This window comes from Lupinus angustifolius, chromosome LG01 (assembly GCF_001865875.1).
Source record: "Lupinus angustifolius cultivar Tanjil chromosome LG01, LupAngTanjil_v1.0, whole genome shotgun sequence".
Classification (NCBI taxonomy): domain Eukaryota; kingdom Viridiplantae; phylum Streptophyta; class Magnoliopsida; order Fabales; family Fabaceae; genus Lupinus; species Lupinus angustifolius.
In genome coordinates this window covers 20237274-20258084 of record NC_032009.1, presented here as the reverse complement: position 1 = coordinate 20258084, position 20811 = coordinate 20237274, and the positions used below count along the sequence as shown (strand labels likewise).

General features: G+C 29.0%; 3 protein-coding genes across 3 annotated transcripts; 1 reads left to right on the top strand and 2 right to left on the bottom strand.

Moving 5' to 3' along the window:
- LOC109359725 (TPD1 protein homolog 1-like) lies at positions 2952-3969 on the bottom strand. Its single transcript, XM_019604438.1, has 3 exons — positions 3684-3969; positions 3383-3496; positions 2952-3289 (listed from the first exon to the last, which is right to left on the bottom strand). The coding sequence occupies exons 1-3, from the start codon at positions 3772-3774 to the stop codon at positions 2952-2954; spliced, it is 543 nt and encodes a 180-aa protein (XP_019459983.1). The 5' UTR covers positions 3775-3969.
- Positions 10777-15490, top strand: LOC109352650 (oligopeptide transporter 3-like). The gene is made up of 7 exons (XM_019594804.1): positions 10777-10868; positions 12065-12694; positions 13275-13372; positions 13493-14062; positions 14142-14397; positions 14487-14669; positions 14784-15490. Exons 2-7 carry the CDS (start codon positions 12179-12181, stop codon positions 15396-15398), a joined length of 2238 nt encoding a protein of 745 aa, XP_019450349.1. The 5' UTR covers positions 10777-10868; positions 12065-12178; the 3' UTR covers positions 15399-15490.
- Positions 16970-20118, bottom strand: LOC109352763 (nudix hydrolase 2-like). Its single transcript, XM_019594960.1, has 8 exons — positions 19810-20118; positions 19602-19667; positions 19337-19474; positions 18632-18709; positions 18501-18551; positions 18360-18394; positions 17903-18023; positions 16970-17472 (listed from the first exon to the last, which is right to left on the bottom strand). Exons 1-8 carry the CDS (start codon positions 19966-19968, stop codon positions 17272-17274), a joined length of 849 nt encoding a protein of 282 aa, XP_019450505.1. The 5' UTR covers positions 19969-20118; the 3' UTR covers positions 16970-17271.

The window sequence follows — 20811 nt, the reverse complement described above, 5'->3', positions numbered from 1 at the left end:
GAAATTCCTACTACCATTCTTGAAGACTTTCATAGAAATAGATTAGGACTTCCTAATTATAGATTTTCTAACTAACTTCTATTGTAATCATGTTCCTATTTTAATATATGTGGGGCTCTTTTTCCCTTTGCCAAAATAAAAATAATATAATTTTACTAATTGTATTTAGATATTTTAATATTTTGTCACTAAAGAACTCCTAGGAGAATTATGAAAATAGGCATAGGAAGGATTTTAGAGAGCTTTAGAAACTCTTTAAACATTTTCTCTCTCTTTTATCCAACTCGTAAATGAGATGCTACCAAAGTTATTTCTTCCTTTCCCTTCTAAAATTAGACTCTCAAACAAAGTTTTAGTATTTTTTTTATGTTAAATGGCATTTCTATATATCTATTAACTATATAAGAACAAAAGTTTTCCTCTAATAAAAGTTTTCCCGCGAAAAATTACCAACATATTCTTATATAGTGAAAAAAAGCTCTCTACCATGTTATCATAGACAAATGTCAAACCTCTTCTTATTTTTTCCTTCTAAAATACTCACATATTCTTATAGTAAACTCTCACAATATATTTCTCTTCAACTATATTAATATAAATATATGTGACAATTGTTCAAAGAAGAGACTATTTTCATCAAATTAACCTTTCATTTATATATTATTATTTCATTTCAATTTACTTCTTAATCTTCTTCTCTATTCTTATTTCAATTTACTTATTAATCTTCTCTTCTTTTGAAACTCACAAATTACTTCTCCTATATTTTTTCATCTTTATTAAATAGATCTAATCTCTTACACATTAACAAGTGTCGCGTATCACACGCTCATCTCTCTCTTTCACTCCTTCATTTTATTGTTCTTCTTTTCTTCAACAATTTTCTCTCTTCTTGGTTTATATCATTCTTCCATTTCAAAATTTATTATTTTAAAATGGTTTTATGCATGTAGATCTATTCATCGATTTTTTCCATTGAAGATATTGCATTAAAATATTTTTTTGTTTATTTTGTAGATCTGTTGTTATTGTTGGATAACTAGAGGAGTGAGATGTCTTTAATGCAAGGACGTGAACGATAGTTCTATTCAATCTGATGTCTCTTATTGTTTGTTCACGATTGAAGCATTGTTGTAGGTTAGTTTCCTATATCTCTTTACATCTCTTAATTTGTTTATAGATTTTTCTATTCAAAATAATCATTATTGTAATGTTAAAATTGACATGAACAGTGACGAGATGGTAGAGAGGAAGAAAAAAGTAAATAATATATCACAATCTAGTATTTTGATAATTTCCCTTAAATTTGTAAAGAAATTGTTGTTTATAATATTAATTTTATATTATTTTATTTTCGTTTTACTTCATGGTTCATCTATTTTGTTGTACAACATGAATTAACTATGCGAATCATGTTCAGATTAATTTTTTATTTAAATAAACTATAGAAGGTAATACACAATCATTCGTTCTTCATGATAGTCAATCAAATTATTATCATTATTACTATAAGACAACAAACGGAAACCATAAGATTAAATTATGGAATAAAATACAATGAATGAATAAGAAAGGGAAGAAATAGGTGCAAAGTCACCTTCCTATTGTTCAACACAAAATGATTCCAATTATTTTTTTATTTATTCCAAATCTTCAATGATGTATTAATCATCACTTGCAAATTTCTTGTAATCAAATTGTATTATTGTCCATTTATTCATATTTAAAGAAATCAAATTTTGCTCATAAATGTTATCTTAATACTAAGGTATCATTACACAATTATTATCAAAATTATTTCAAATATTAACTTAAATATAATCACATTTAAGTCTATAATAAATCAAATTAATATTAGTAATATTAATAATTTGATTGATTATAGACTTAAATGATATGATTATCTTTCAGTTAAATTTAAAATAATTTTATTAAAAATTGTTTAATGGTACGTGATTATTAATTAAGGTAATATTTATTAGCAAAATTTGATTTCATTCATTACAATTTAAATATAAATAAATAAATAATAACTCAATTTGATTATATTTAAATTATTAACATGATTCATCTATTACACAAATCATTAAAAACATTTTTTTTTTGTTTTTACCTTTCAACGTTTTACTATCTTTATAAGAAGGATATCCTTCAATGTAGTTTTCCTACTAATACTAATTTTTGGGACTAGCTTACAACAAAAAGTTATTGAAATATTTAAAAGTATAAGGACGTATTAAAAAAATTGTGAACACATTTAAAAATAATGTGAACCCATTTACCTTGTTTTAAAAAAAAAGAACATCATTTGTTTCAAAACTATGTCTCCAAATGTTCAATCCAATAATTTTTTTACATATAATAAAAAATTCACACAAACTAACTTTGTTTCCCATTATTTTTTAATTGATGAGAATGTTTGATTGGATTAGACATGACTTTATAGTTTATACATAGTCTTTGAACATGCTATCTCTATTCCTTTTTCTCTCCTGCCACTCCACCTTCTATCCCTCCTCCACATAACAAACAACGTTGTCGTGACTAATATCAATTATCATAAACAGTTAACTAGGTATTAGTCCATTTTTACTGTTGACAATGTTTATTAGTTTTTATGGGATCTTATCATTTAATTTTAGAGTAACAAAACATAATTGGTAAATCCAATATATTTATGAGGATCATATTTACGGAATATTTTGAATACAATTATATACTTGTAGAACAATGCATAACAAAATAAATCCAACAAACAAGAGCGAAGGAGCTAGTATGAGTCCATTTAGCACAAACGTGGTTCATAGATTTCAAAATTATAGAGGAATGATATTATGAGTACAACTTCAGGCATGAAATTAGGTAGGTAAGCCAAATGAAACATTCTCTTTCAAACCCATTATTATTTCTGAATTCTGATCATAGCATAAGCATAACTATAAGGCTATAATTTATAAGCATTGAACAGAAGAAACTGAGAGAGGGTAGGAATAAGTGTTAGCATACTGAAAGGAGATGGCAGTTCCTGGAGCAAGGGCCTCACCATCATTGACAAGGCAATCATCATATCCAATTCTACGAAACACTTTTGGATTTATCAATCGAGCTGAACTGAACCATCCACAGTGAACACGAATATCTGCAATGTTACAATCATTATTATTTTCATCATTGCCACACATGTTTACTATGTCAACTGTGTACGAAGGTATCCCACTCGGAAGAGGATCCACTTGCCCTTCATATATTCTTATGTCCTCCTTTGAGCATCCTCTACCTACTCCGTCACCTATTTATATATATAATTAATGCAAATTGGATATTATGTAACAGGACATCACTGAATCAATGATATATAATCATATCAAATATCAAAAGATACCAGAAGATTGCAATAGCTTCCTCGTGGTCATCACTCTTCTGTTTCCCTTATACCACAACATCTCTTTAATGTTAGCATCTCTTTCACCCACCTTGTAAATACTTGAATCCCTAACTGCATGGAAGTTAAATAAACAATATAATCATATCCATGTAGTATTCATGTAAATACATTTCTACTCAAAAACTAGAATATCAATGGCTAAGTCCAAACTTCAAATCAACGGCAAAGATATGATTGTGACAACCGTGTAATAATTACTCCGAGAAAGTGCAATATGTAATGATCACAAAGGTTTTACCTAAGAGCAAAGCTGAGACAAAAGCCACGAACGAGGCAAGGAAGAGTATGTAAATGGTACGAGCTTTGAGAGTTTTCAACACAACCTTCATCGTGAAATGAAATGCCTTCAATATATATGCTCCCAAGTAACCTGCAAATTAAGGTAAAGAAAGAAGCACATTCGAGTAGCAGTAAATAAAGGTAGAGAGCATAAATGGAATAAAAAGTGAATAGAGGGAGAGACTAAAAGGGAGAGAAGAGTTGGACCTTAGAAACAATATCTCTGTGTGGGCAAAGTTTAGTTGGGGTAAGGGTTATAAGGTTGACTGTATGGTAGGATAGGATAGGGTGGGAATAGGATTAATGAGACTAGACTTTCATATAAATAGGTTTAGAGTGTATTAATATTTAACATCTCATAATTCAACTTTAAAAATCTCATTGGACTTATTTTATAAAATCAGAAAAGAATCATATTCAGACAAGTTATTAATTTTGTTTTTATATGTAAGGGTAAAAATGTCATCACATTATATCTAAAGGGTAAAACTATCATATTATAAATAAAAAATTCTTTGTTTTTTTGTGCACTTCCATCTCCACTAATAGAAAGGAACTTAACCTTCAAAAAAAAAAATTATTATGGTTTGCCAATAAGTATTCATCTATTTTAATAATAAATTGGCTAGTTTTATTGATCTAAGACACAATTGGTCTCTAAAAGTTCACAGTTCTATGGCCCTGATGCACTTATACATTATCCATAGACAAATTAGTCATGTCATTTGAATACATAATCTTATTGATTGAGTTAATAAATTATTAACTAGATCAAATGAACCTTTATCGGTCTCTAATCTTTTTAATTATAATGGCTTTTTAGAAAGTTTTATATCAGCCGATTGAAGGGTCGCCATAAGGCATAATCCTTTTTCTATGCTAAGCGCGCTAAAGCTTAAGTATGCTGAATTATGGGCCCCTGTCAAGAAACCTAATGAATTCTCACTCTCTGAAAATAAAATTACTAGGCACTTCACAAATTAAAACGTACTAGGTTTCATCTTCGACGTTACGTGCAACACAAACCTAATTTATTATATCTCAAACTCAATGCCCCATCTTGCTACAGAAGCTGTCATTCATTCCTTTGTTTTATTTGATAAATTTTTAGCAACATTTCTTGTCGCTAAACGTGTGTTGGGCCTAATTAAAGGGAGAGACATACGAACTCAATTGCCGGTTAAAATGAACAAAAAGAAAGCAAAAGGGAAAGGTGGGAGGTTCGTAGTTATAAAGTATTGCATGTGCATGAATTATGAAGTGTCTTAAAGTATGGCACCTGCTTTTGTTCAACCCTTTTTTTAAAGGGATAATTTTGAGTTTGACTTTGGACTTGTCTTTGTTGTAAATACTTAGATATGCTAAGTGTGTGATGAAATTTACTAGTATATCACATGGTAGGAAGTGGCATACCTTTGTGAAACGGAAAATCTTGTCTCCCAAGTGCCAACAAGTAGTTGCATTTGGAAGCAATTTTTATTTTCATGTTAATAATCAATCATAATTAAATTCATTAATTTTAGTGTTGTTGAAGTATATTAGAAAAGAAAGGGAAACAAAGGAGAGGGAGGGAAGTGTTTAAAAAAGAAGTAAAGTACTAGTTGTGTTGCATATTGAAGGTAAATTTGATAACATAAAATTAAGAATGGTGGGGAGTGAAATGCCAATGTTTTAGTGTATAGTTTTTATTAGGTAGGCAAAACAGGAGGGGAAGATGGTAACATATATTTGGAATGTGGATGGATAGATGGGTATAGGCGTATAGGGTGATTTGAGAGCAATCACAAATAAAAATATCATCTTTAAATTATTCTTAATTGAGTTACACATTAATTTATATTATTACAAATTCTCATCAAATAAGATCATCTACTTTTTTCTGCATAATGACAAATGTCATTTTTATTCGTAGTTGAATCCCACAACTTACCTTTCACTTTTATATTCATGTTCAATTTTTGTTATCTTTCCTTATTTTTCCTTCATCAAGAATTGTTCTTATTTAAGAATAAAACTCACAAAATAAGAATGTCATGTTGGAAAACAGAATAAGAATATTAAATTCCTTAAAGAACAACTTTAATATTCTTAAATTAAATAAGAATATTAAGTGAATCTAAACTCTTAGAATAAGTTGATTTCCTCCATTTAAGAGGAAGGTAGCACTCATGGGGAGGACGTGAAAGGGTTATACTATTGGCTTTTAGTATGTGGTCTGGTTTAGTAACTCAATTCATAGTATTATTTTTTAGGTACTACTACGAGTATTTAATTATTTTATAATTAAATAATTAATCTTTTTTAAATTACATGATTGTTTATCTTGTAAGTATCGTTCTAAAAATTAAATTTTTGACATTTTTAGTCAATTTTACACTATTATTAGATAAAAATCTTATTGATATTGAGAGTGTTACTTGAAATTATAGTCATTCAACTTTTTTCTCTAATGTATTATATTGGATATTGGCTTTTAGATTTAGTGACTCAATGCATGGATATGATTACTTGAAATTACAGTGATTCAGCTTCTTTCTCTTACGTGTTATACTACTATTGGATATGCTCTCTGTCTTTGCTCCTTCCCCATCACACGAGCCATCGCCCCTATGCATCATGCATGCTATACACTATATACTTACTCCATCTCCCTTTGACTTACATAAATGCTCCAACCCTAACTCCTAACCTCCTTCATTTATTACTCCTATACTTTTCACTTTTTCAGTTTTTATAAAACTACTACCAATATAATATTTTTGTAATAAATCTTTTTACAAATCCACTTACTCATAAAAAAGACATATAGCAGCTAATTATTAATAAATAAAATATTAATGTATGATATATATTATATCACTTAATATAAAGATTTAATAGAATGAATATCATTTTCAATTTCTTACACTTATCTTCCCTAATAGTATTAGTAATACACGTACTTTTGTATTTTTCTTATCACTTTCACTACTATATTGAACTAATTAAACAACAGGTTGGTTATTCTGTATAAATAATAAACTTATAAATATAAATATTATTATTTACAATATATCACACAATTATTTAAATGGTTAAATGAATTACTAGGTTATAAAGAAGTTTAATGTTCAAATTTTTAATTGGTTATTTTGAAAAATATGAAAATTTTAAGCATAAATCAATTTTGTTATACAAATTTTGACTGGTATTTTTCAATTTACTTATATTTCTGAACCGATTGATGCAATATTTATGATTATATTTGATATCTTAGTGGTTACTCATCAATAAGTTAAACTAAAAAACATAATGTTATTTTTTGAAAGTCAAACTATAAAAAGTTAAGTAATCATTTAATTTTTGAAAGAGATTTTGAGATGTATATAGAGACAAAAAAAACAGAGAGAGGGGAAAATAGTTTGGAAAGATATTGAAGTTCATCGATTATTATTGCCTTTATTTTTTAACCTTTTATTTAAAAAAATGATGAACGAAAGAATTCTAGCATTTTATAAACTCGGGCCGATGAAAAGTAAGGGTCTTAATTTAGAAAAAATAACAGTAAATAATTTGGATACCCAAAAGTTTTAATGAAATTATACAATTATTCATATATTTTTACACCTACAAAAACTGTCATGATCTCTAAATATACATTATATTGACTATTCATACATGATAAATAAATGTAATTTAAAAAAAAATTATGATAAGTGTAATTAAGTTAAACAAAATATGATATATTAGAAAAACAAATAATATACGAATCAAAACATTTTTATTATTTTTGGTTTATTACAATATATTACTCTTATATTATATTCAACGAACAAAAAATAATGAAAATGTATTGATTTGTATACTATTTATATTTGTTTCCACAATATACAATATTTTGTTTAACTTAATTATGTTTATTATTTTTTGTTTAAAAAATCACATTTATTTATCATAATAAGGTTAATCAATAAAATGAACTTTTTGACTTTCTTTGAAGGCTAGTTTTCGAGTGGAATGGTTTTGACCTTGAAAGTCTTTACCAAATCAGCCTAGACCTATTCTAATAGATTAGACCTAGATTCCCCAACTCCTAAAATAAGAATTTTTATCAGAATCGCTATTTTTTCGATTTAGCAATTTTGAGGGTTTTTGATAGGTGTAAATAATGGATGAGTAATTCATGTAATTTTATTAAAACTTAGTAGATATAAGTTAATTTACTCAAAAGATAACTATTGTATGGTTAAGTATGAAAGAAAAATGAAATCTCAAAATATACTGTGAGAATGATATAAAAATGAACACTCATAATTTATTAAAAGAATTTAATTAGGTAGTATTTCTAAAAAAAAGTTGAACAAATTTTTTTTATACAAATAAGGGGATGTAATATAGTTTTCTTTTGGATTCGATTTATTATTTGTGTGTAATTTCTATTTATTATTATTATTATAAATATTTATACACAACTATTATATTATCCATTATTTATTTGTGTTACTTTTTTGAACAATTAATAATAATTAAAATGGTGAATGATACATAGTATGTTGAATATATACATTATTACCCCATAAACCATTTTTTGTCACTGCACAATTATTCAGTCAATGATAATTATATTTTACACCTACCTCCTATAATCCTATTATGACATTAACGTTCATATAATGAACATGAGAAATTTGTAAACAATTACATATCAATAGTTAAATAATAATGACCTAACAATAGATAAATAATAGGACATTGAATTAATTCATAAAATGTAATCACTCAACATGAAATTATGAGTGAAATATTTTAATCAAAATTTGAGCATAAATTTGTTTCACCTTACAATCTTATTGGAAAAAATTATCTCCAAAATGTATTGATATATAAATTTAAAATAACTAATCATATTATCTTTAAAATAACTAATCATATTTCTAACCAATTATCTTAATCCACGAAATGTTAAGATTTATCTTAAACTCATGCAATCTTATTCACCTCTAGGTTCTATTATCTGTCAGGTGATATAGGAAAAATTCAACCACCTGGTTTTTGTTTCATAAACCATTTAAAATTTAAATGGTATATTTTGTAAATGATAAAAATATAATCGTTAAATCAACTTTTATTATTATATACCTAATTTTTATATCAAAATTATTTTCATTTGAATATATATATATATATATATATATATATTAATTATTAAATTGCCTACTAATTAGCTAATTTTTTATCTTTAAAAAGTTAACCATTTTCACTCCTTGAGTTTTTAACACTTAAGTATTAAATTATATTATATCCTTTAAGATTTAATGAAATTACACAAATTATCATTCTTTTGTATATCTATATAAATCACCCTATTTATATTTATACATCACACTAATCACTTATGCATTAGAAATAATATGATTTTTTAAACAAAAAAGATGATGAGTGTAATTAAGTTAAACAAAATACAGTATATTGTGCAAATAAGTTCAAATAGTATAAAATTTAATGTATATTTATTATTTTTGATTCATTATAAAATACATCAACAATTTTAAAAAAATATTGTTTTAATCACTGTTATATTATATTGTAGCAACAAATAACAAATTATCACAATTTCGAAATGGAAAACACATTAATTTTTTTTCTAAGACAATGATTGTATTCAATTTTTAAAAAATTAAGGGGAATTTTTTATGGATAAAAGGGAAATCATACTTTGTCACACACATCTATTAATGTTGAGTATGAGTTTAAGTGGTTCAAGATTAAACCATTAAAATGATAGAATCGAATGAAATTAAATTGTAAAATATGTCCGTTCGATCCGGTTATTTTTTAAGGAATCATTTATATTCGGTTTGGTTTATGATTTTAGATATTTAGAAACTATTTGAACCAAACCGAACCAAACCATATATTAAAGAATTAAATATTATGAAATGATGTTGTATTATTGTCTAAATTCTTCAATCAATTTAGTGACTTAAATTATAAATTTTGTGTGAATTATATTTTATATATATTATTAATAGATACATATGTTACTAATTGTGGATTGTATTATTATATATGTGATAATTAATTTTTTTCATAAATTACATAATAGTTGTATATGTTACTAACAAATAATTATGAGTTTCAGTTTTTGTACTCATCTATATATGACTCGTATTTTTTGGTAATAATAATAGTTGTGTTTTTCTTTTATGGATAAATAATATCTTTTTTAATACACTTTGAACTTTCAATTGATACAATAATTTTTATAAATAAAAAATAGGAAAAACTATGAAACTAAACTCAGTTATTGCAGAGCGGTTCGGTTCGGTTCGTGTAATTAAATTTACGATTAATTGAGCTGAGTTGAACCAAACCATGTGTTTATGTTAGATTCGGTCACTGGAATGCACAAAAAACTGAATGTTCCCGACTTGGAAATGATTGCCCTCTAGTGTAAAAAATACATATAGAAAACCAAAAAATTGATCTTTCTATATACATGGTTATCCATTTGAAGAAATGGTTAACAATAGTAACAATATCATAAAATTAGGCAATGCCAACATTATAGTATTTTGTTATTATTTATTTTGTTTCTAGTTGCGGATAAAAGTATAAATAAGAATAATTATTTTTACCTTTTTTTAGGATACAGATGTTAAAAAGTAATTGTTTATAAATGAAGATGATATTTTGTATGTGGTGAATTGGTGATCCTTAAGAACACGTGAATACATGAAACAATATAACACATAAATTACTCTGGCGTTCTCTCCCAGGTAAATAACACAAGCTTCTGTTCTCATTGCGCTGACGTGGCAATCTAGTTGGCTTTTATAACTAAAAAAATGTTTGATTTGGCACATGTGGGCCCTACTATTCTGACCTGGTTTTGACGAGGATGGGAAGGAAAGTGTGTAGCAATGTTGTGAGCACGTGTTACTCTTACGCTGGAATTTGACATACAAAGTGAGTAACATCCAGTAATCTGAAGTAGTATATAAGTTACACCTCCAATGTTTTGATGATTATAATTTATTATATTAATTCATCTTTCTCAATCATCATCAGAAGAAAGTGAGGGAAGAAGACCTTTCAACAGTACCGATCAAAAGAACATTTATCATACAATTCATCTGTCTCATCTTTCATTTCCATCCGCTAGGTAAGAATTTTCCTCCCAAATAGAAGAAGCTGAATTTTTGTTTTTTTCTTCAATTTTTAATTTAATTAGATTATTTTGCTCAATAAATGTTTTTTAATTCTGAAACAAAAAATTTGAGTTGTATGTGAAGTATTTCAACTTAAAATTTACCCAATTAAAATTCATGAACTTTTAATTATCATAGTGAGTAGAGGTGTAAACAATTCCGGCCGTAAAATATGGTTTAGTTCGTTTCGCGGTGGTGTGGTTCGGTTATTTCTAAGGAACTACTTTATGTTGTTTTATGTTCGGTTTGGTGTATGGTTTTAGAAATTTAGTAACAGTTAGAACCAAACTGCATATTAAAGAAATATATATTTTATTATATTAAAGAATTATATTTTATTATTGTTTAAAATCTTCAACCAATTTTTGTATCAATTATGAGTTTCAATTTTTTTACACATTAATATATATATGATTCATAATTTTTTATAATAATAATAGTAATGTTTATCTTTTTATATATAAACAATATATCTTGTAATACAGTAGAACCGAATTGAAACATTCAAGAGCGATTTGGTTTGGTGGCTCTTGTAGTTAAATCTGTGGTTAATTGAGTGGAACTGAATCATATGTTTTGATTAGTTCATTCACTAAAATGCACCAAAAACTGAGTCTCAATTTCCATGAAACCATTAATTTTAATATATTATATTTAGCAAAAAAATACTTATGTAATATTATTATATATATATATATATTACTAAAGATTACCATGATAAAATTTGTGCAAAAAATTGTTTATAAATTTATAACTATTAAAGTGTATTTGTAATTATAAAATCGGTAAAAATCTCGTAACTTATTTTTTTTCCTTATTGATTATTTTATCAAGTTATAAAAATATTATTTGTAAGGAAATTAGTCTCTGAATCAAGTAAGGAGGAGATACATGACAAAGGCACAAATTAAAATCTTAACTAGAGATTTGTCTATATAACCTTATAAGAGTCAAACATGATTACCAACAACTAACCTCATTATTTTTATATTTTAAATTAAACAAGGTCAAATAATATGGTATGGAGTGAATGATATGTTGACTCATGTGAATGGAAAGGAATTTGTCATTATTATTATTATTATTATTGTTTGATAGCATAGCTTGAATGAAACATGTATAATCCTATATATATTTTGTTATTATGAAGGTAATACAATAAGCTCTTAAAAGCAAAGGCAGATTAGGAATCTGGCAATAGCATTGAGAAAGGGTTGCATTGTATGCGTGTGTGTTATTCGTTCTCTTTTTCAACAAATTCTGAATGGCTTCCATTTATCATCATAACGAAATCCCTTCGGATACTGAAAACGCGGCTAACGGATCCGAAGTAGTTCTCGAGGATAGATGTCCGGTGGAGGAGGTGGCTCTAGTCGTGCCTGAAACCGATGACCCTTCACTTCCGGTGATGACTTTCCGAGCATGGTTTCTCGGCATTACTTCATGCATCATCCTCATATTCTTGAACACTTTCTTCACCTTCAGGACCCAGCCTCTATCAATCTCAGCCATTCTCATGCAAATTGCTGTTCTTCCCATTGGAAGGTTCATGGCTTCAGTACTTCCAACAAAGGAGTATAATCTTCTTGGTTATCGCTTCAGTTTCAACCCTGGACCTTTCAACATGAAGGAGCATGTTATTATTACTATCTTTGCAAACTGTGGTGTATCCACTGGTGGTGGTGATGCTTACTCCATTGGTGCTATTACTGTCATGAAAGCTTATTATAAGCAAACCTTGAGCTTTCTCTGTGCCCTTGTCATTGTCTTAACTACCCAGGTTTGCATCCAGTTTTGGTCATCATATTATTAAAATTTCCCATTATTGTTACTTATTATAATTAACAAAATATAAGTCAACTCATGCTTTTCACTTTGTATTTCGGTAGAGATTTTTCTATCGAATAAATCAGTTTATATTTCTATTTTTCTCTCATAATTTGTAGTTTTTTAGTGTAATATTTATGAAAAGTGGATATTATGTTTGTTTTTATGTCTATTTATATATAAAAAATTATAAATATTTAATACATTATTTATCATTTATTTTATTACTTTTTATAAAAATCAATGATAATTTTTGGATAATATAGTGATAATATATAAAACAATGTATACACTTTTTTTCTGTTTTATTGGTGACATACAATGTGAATATTATAGTCTAAGTTATAACCATCGATTAAAAGATTTTTGCTTTCAAGAGAACAATGATAATTTGTTATGAAGTTGGTAACGAGATAAAAAGGAGTGAAAGCACGGTTACAATAAGAAAAAAAGAATATGGTAATTTTAGTTTGTAGTTGTGTGTAATGTTTTTGGTTAGTTTAATGAAGTTATTGTTGCAAATTGAGTTGCAGATGATTGGGTATGGATGGGCTGGGATTCTGAGGAGGTATCTTGTTGATCCCGTTGAAATGTGGTGGCCTTCAAACCTTGCTCAAGTCTCTCTCTTTAGGTTCCATTTATTTCCAATTTTCCCATTTTAATGTTATATGATTACCTTGCCCTAATGTTATATGATTACCTTGCTCTAATGTTAAATGAGTAACACCTTGCTCTAATGTTATGAGTATAGGGCACTTCATGAAAGGGAGCATAAGAGTAAAAGTTTGACAAGGATGCAGTTTTTCCTTATTGCTCTGGGTGTTAGTTTCCTGTATTACGCACTCCCTGGCTATCTTTTCCCAATCTTAACATTCTTTTCATGGGTATGCTGGGCATGGCCCCGTAGTATCACAGCACAACAAATTGGTTCAGGTTATCATGGACTCGGAATCGGTGCCTTCACACTTGATTGGGCTGGAATTTCAGCTTACCATGGCAGCCCCCTTGTTACACCATGGACTTCCATTGTCAATGTGGGAATTGGATTTATCATGTTCATGTACATAATTGTACCTGTATGTTACTGGAAGTTCAACACTTTTGATGCTCGCAAGTTTCCTATATTTTCTAATCAGTTGTTCACTTCCGCTGGAAAAAAGTACGACACTACCAAGATCTTAACTGCAAACTATGATTTGGACATTGATGCCTACAACAAATATAGCAAGCTTTACCTCAGTCCTATCTTTGCATTATCTATAGGGTCTGGTTTTTTAAGATTTACAGCAACACTAGTTCATGTCGCGCTGTTCTACGGCAGGTAGGCTTCTATCATATTTTTATCTCTTAATTGCTCTATGATGGTTTTTTTGTTAACATGAATAGTTTACTTTGTCCAGCGACATAATGAGACAAAGCAAATCAGCAATGAGTAATGTGAAATTGGATGTACATGGTAGACTCATGAAAGCTTATAAGCAAGTACCTGAATGGTGGTTCCAGATTATATTATTTGGGAGCATAGCTCTATCTCTGGTAATGTGTTTTGTGTGGAAAAGGGATGTGCAACTACCATGGTGGGGAATGCTCTTTGCTTTTGCCTTAGCTTTTATTGTGACACTCCCTATTGGTGTCATCCAAGCAACTACCAACCAAGTATTATGCCCTCATTAGTGTATCATTTTCCTTGCTTATAACATGCTATCATGAGTTCATTTTCTAACACTTTGTGGTTACCTTTTCAGCAACCTGGATATGACATTATAGGACAGTTCATAATTGGGTATATCCTACCCGGAAAACCAATTGCAAATTTGCTCTTCAAAATATATGGAAGAATCAGCACTGTCCATGCTCTATCTTTCTTGGCAGACCTCAAACTTGGTCACTATATGAAAATCCCACCGCGATGCATGTATACTGCTCAGGTAACTCTAACCTACACCTTAAAGTCTCATACTCCAAACTATTTTTCATTTACATACACAACACATATATTATTATTATTATTTTGACTGATTTTATTTTAAAAATGGAAATAGTTGGTGGGAACTATAGTTGCTGCTATAGTGAACCTTTCAGTGGCTTGGTGGATGTTGGATAGCATAACGGATATATGCATGGATGATAAGGCTCACCATGATAGTCCTTGGACTTGCCCAAAATATAGAGTAACATTTGATGCATCTGTGATATGGGGTCTGATTGGACCAAGGCGATTGTTCGGACCAGGAGGGTTGTACAGAAACATGGTATGGTTATATCTCATTGGAGCAGTGTTGCCAGTTCCAGTATGGGTATTGAGTAAAATCTACCCAGAGAAGAAATGGATTCAATTGATAAACATACCAGTTATATCTTATGGTTTTGCTGGAATGCCGCCTGCAACTCCAACCAACATTGCAAGTTGGTTAATCACTGGAATGATATTTAATTACTTTGTGTTCCGCTATAGAAAACAGTGGTGGCAGAAATACAATTATGTCCTATCAGCAGCACTTGACGCAGGAACAGCTTTTATGGGTGTTCTTATTTTCTTTGCACTACAAAATGCTGGCCACAATCTCAAATGGTGGGGAAGTGAATTGGATCATTGCCCATTGGCTACTTGTCCAACTCAACCAGGAATCATTGTTGATGGTTGTCCAGTATTCTAATTCTTTGAGAGACAAACATAATGCCTTTTTTTTGTCTTCTTCTACTTCTCACATATGGTTCAATGAAATAACGAAGTGCTTACCAATTATGTTCGGACATGCTTTTACTTGTCATCTTCAATGCATGCCATCTCTAAAACCATGCACGTTTTAAAATGTATGCTTTCATATTTATTTTTTACATCGTAATTATTTCACTTATCATTCATATTTAATTATTTCATAAGATATCTTTTTCATTGAATTTAAAAAAAGAAGATAAAATAAATTTGATTAATTCAAGATCATTGGTATCAAAGAGGTCATTGATTGTCATGAAGAATTATTAACTTGGGTTATAAGTATATAAACCTAGCATTTGGTCCAAAAACACACTTACGCACCATAGAAGAGTAGCCCTCTATGTTTACATGAGGCAAGAAATGCAATGCTCGAAAGTTTATTTAGTTGAACTTAGGACAAACAAAGATGTGGGTAGATAAAGTAAGCAGTATAAGGTCACGATAACGAGCATAAATGCACGCGTAAAGCTAGTAGACATTGCCCCCTCTTTCTTTTTTCAGTTATTCAATCAAAATTCCAAGATACAAGCGTCACCTAATATGTAAGAATTGAGAACTAAGTTGTCACATAAATGGCCTTAAGCAATTGCATTATATGATGAGATACAATCTTGACTTTCTTGTATTCATCCTCATGGATCTTAGCATTGGTTGTATATTGTTTACCTTGGGAGTTAAGAAAGATGTTTAGGTGAACCCTGCCCTTATCGTGTTTAGGCATATAATGAGTGATTATAAGTTTGATGTTCAATTTTTTATTCTGATTCTTTAGAAGGAGTACTACTCCCATTCGCATTCCCCATCCTCACTCTCTCTATCAACTCCAATGCTTTGATGTTTTATTTTGAGGATGGTTGTCACATCATCATATTCACCCACCACACTTTTTCTTGACTTTCATATTTCACTCTATCACAAATATATTACTTAGTTACTTACACCTTCCACTTCTACATTTATCAATATATATTATTTCCCCACATATCAACTTTCCTAATCTTACTTCCATTTTTTATTCTAAATATTCTTTTTAGGGTTTAGACCCAATACACTTTCCCAAACCAATCCAATAAACTACATTTCAATTCGGGTCTCAAGATTAAAAACACATGTACCCAATTCAACCAACTTTATATAGTTTCAATCTATTTTTATATGAATACCTACCCAAATCACTTATAGTCCTAATCAGTATTCAACTCAATATGGGTTCAAACATGAACCATCTCATACTCATTCATATTGGTTGGTTCTTTGATCAGGGTTTGGGTGACTCTTGAAGGTTTTCGCCATTAATATTTTAGGTTAGTTAAGATTTTTGTGTAAATAAATATTCCCACTATATATAAATAACAAATCTCATTTTTCAGTCACATTTTTATAAAATATTTTAGTAAAACATGCTACATGACACCTATTTTCTTTCTTAAAAGTTGTGGGTAAATTAAAAAAAAAAGCCATTTATACATCAGATAGAAGATCACGACAATGAAATAATCAATTCCCAAATTCAACAAATGTTTTCACTCACAATAAAAATCTCTTATTTTCATAACCTTTTCACATATTTCCCCTTCGAAACAACCTTAATAGAAACTAACTTGCATTATCATAGGATGTGATTGCTTTCTAATGAAAGGCCTCCCAATTGAGGCTTAACCAGCCCTTTTTTGTTCAATATTTACTGCACTCAATTATCCTAAATCATGTTGATTTTCATAAGGAAGAGTTATTGTTCACATCATGAATCAATAATACCATGTTGCTGATATTAAATCCTTTCTAATTGTATAAATCATTAATGACGATGCTTAGATAGAATTACACCTCTTCATGTCCCCGACATTCACATAAAGATGGGTCTTTTCCTCAGATAAGTCAGATCTTGTAGATATAGGAGTAAATCCAGAATATTGTTTATCAACCTTTGCCAAGTATATGTCCTTTATGACCTTCAAAAGCTCATGCTTGTCGATCAATGGTTGAGCTGCATATTCATCAAATGGCATCCACTGCAGTAGAGAATAATATCATCAATTGATACTTGCCTTTGCACATAATGAGTTTGCATTTCCTCCGGATCTTTTTCAAAATGTACATTTGATAATCAGGCTTGTTCAGATTTAATAAAGCACAACAATTTCAGGAGAAAAAAAGCTTGACCATATTTAGTTGCATGTAACATAAAAGGTCCATAGTATAAAAACCATATTTTAACTCTTACTGTATTAACTTCTTCACTTCAACCAATTCCATATGTTTCAGATTTATTCTCAATTATTTTCCTTCTTCTTTGGGTTCTACCTTGTTCTCCAACAATATTAAATGACAAGTTAATCAAGAAAGGAATAAGAGAAATCATTGTCTTTTTATGCTCCATAAACATTTCATTTAAAATAAAAAATGGAGAATATACTAACAAAATTACTTAGCTTGGATTACCATAGCAAGTACCTGTGCAGCCTCTATCTCCGTCTCCTGTATTTGGATGTCAAGAGAAAGGGGGCGCATCAAGCACACAAAGTACAGATCTGACTTCTCAAAGAATGTCTTGTGACTTTGGCTGTTGAACAGATATTTGAATGACAGGAAGAACAGAAAAGACCAATTATCTAAATTGTAAACATACAAGGAGAAAAAATCTAAAATTTTCAAGTAAATAACAAATAAATGTGCAATATATTCATGTTCCAAGCATATATTCTAACCCATAAATCATGACATAGGCCATAACAATATTAGCAAGTTCAAGACTTCCACATGACTAAGACCAAAATGGAGCATGCATATATTAATGAGTTTGGTACCTCTAATTTAATGTTTTGAAGTCTACATATTTAACCATTGGGAACTTCATTTCAAATGCACAAAAGGGCATATTTTAATGCAAAAATGCTACCTGAATGCTAATATTTCCACAAATTTTGAGTCAACCTGAAATTGACAGAACATGGAACTATTAGGCTTAGAATTGTAACGATAAACTTCATTTACAACTTATCAAATAAACACCCAATGGTCCCACTAAGAGATTACTTACTCCTGTTTCTTCTTTGACCTCTCTTATTGCTGCTACACAAATATCTTCTCCCTGAATAGTTTGAACGAGTAGATTATATGCACAACAAATAGCCTCCTAACTATAATGGGAAAGATATCCAACACATTTACCTGATCAACGACTCCAGTGGGGAATTTCCAGAATCCAGTTCCCTGATAACGTCCACTCTTTTCTTGAACCACTAGGATCTAAGATCATTTAATAACTAGGAAATGATACATTCAAACCAAATGCAAGAGATGAATTCTAAAGAATTTTTGGAAATGAGAAACTCGTTACTCAGTTTTCAATAAAAATACTGACAAAGAATCATACAAGAACACATGAATCTACAACCACTTACACAAGTAGGAGCATAAGATTTTTTGTTTGATTTAAACCCATGATGTTAGATTGTGAAGATAGGAATTTGAATATACGACAAAGATGGAATCATTCATCAATGTTATTTCTATGATATAAATGAGATGCAAGGTGCTTTTCCCCCCTTATTTCTAAATAAATTGAAATATAGCGTCTCTCTGTAATGAAGTGCACTGCCAAATATGCAACTTCTTTTTCATCTCAATTTTGAGACTTTATCATTTCATTTTATTATGATACAGGAATCATGAATGATATAAAAATATGGATGACAGTCCACTACTCTCTAGCCATCAAGAATGTTAAACCTTTTCTAATCTTTTCACCTAAAGTTTGTCTCGATCTTCATCTCCCTCTAATTATGGCATCCTCCATCTGATCAACTCATCTAACTAGAGCTTCTATTTGTGTTCTTCCCACATAGTTCATTGTGATTAATAATAGGGAAATACCTCTCGTTTTTCATTCACAACAAGTGCACCAACACCCACTCGATGTGAGGCATTTGCTGGAATAGTACTTCCACTTTCAGGAATCCAATGTACAAGCATCAAATATTTTGGTTCTGCATGGTGATACCAAAAACCTTCCTGCATAGAAGTGCCAAATAAATAATGGTTAATACAAAAAGTAGGGACATAGAGACATAAGTTGAACTCATATTTTTCATCAACATTAACCAAACTTCACAACAGTAATCATTATCGATAAAGTCACCTTAACTAGAGTTTCGACAAGATTGACTAGATGAATAGGCAATTTGACCCAAACGCCCCTCTTGCCCTGCAGGATAATGTTGATTCATTAACTCATATTCTAGATTCCCATCAGAGGCAGTGAAGAATAAAACAATTATGTCTATGGATCCAAGAAAGAAATAAAAAGAAAAAGAATGATAATATTAAAAAAGATTAGGAAAAAGTACGAGGTGTTTCCAGTGTGAAATAGAAGGTCTGAGAATGGAGAGAAAAGTTGTAGAATCCATTGGATTATGATCATCATCCAATTCGACAATAACACCACCATGATCATCATTGGTTGATTTTAGGAGTTGAATCTGTTGCAATTGAGTTTCTTCATCCATTTTGTAATGCACTAGAGTTAGGGATGAATCCGTTCTGGGCTGTGTACATGGATCAAATGGGAAAATGTTTATAACCCTAATTTGCAAAAGGGGGTGATCATAAATTAAAAAAGAAAAAACTTTTAAAAATTGTGATTGGATAGTTGGATGTGGGAAGAAGAAGAATGTTAATAAAGGAAAAAAGGAGTGAAATTGTGAAACATAATAATAATAATAATAATAATAATAATAATAATAATAATAATAATAATAATAATAATAATAATAATAATAATAATAATAATAATAATAATAATAATAATAATAATAATAATAATAATAATAATAATAATAATAATAATAATAATAATAATAATAATAATAATAATAATAATAATAATAATAATAATAATAATAATAATAATAATAATAATAATAATAATAATAATAATAATAATAATAATAATAATAATAATAATAACAACTAGTGATAACAGACACTTCGTGCCTGCCGAACAATATTTCGTGGTATTATATGTTTCATTTTTTATAATTAGAATATATTTGTTCAGTGTATTTTATATTATAATTTTTGTGTGTTTATTATAATGTATAGTTTAAGGTGAGAGATATGGTTAATTAATATGTTAGTGATGATTAATTGGGATTATATTGTTTTTTTTTGTAAAAATTAAATAATGTGAAGGGCAAAATAGGAATATAGAAATTATGCTATGGTGGTGGTTACACCATGTTTTGACTTTATATATAACTAGCGTGTTGACATGCACTGTCGTGCCTGTCAACCCGCTTTCCTATCGTTTGTAATGTATAGTTTGTATTTTATAAATTCAAATATAATTT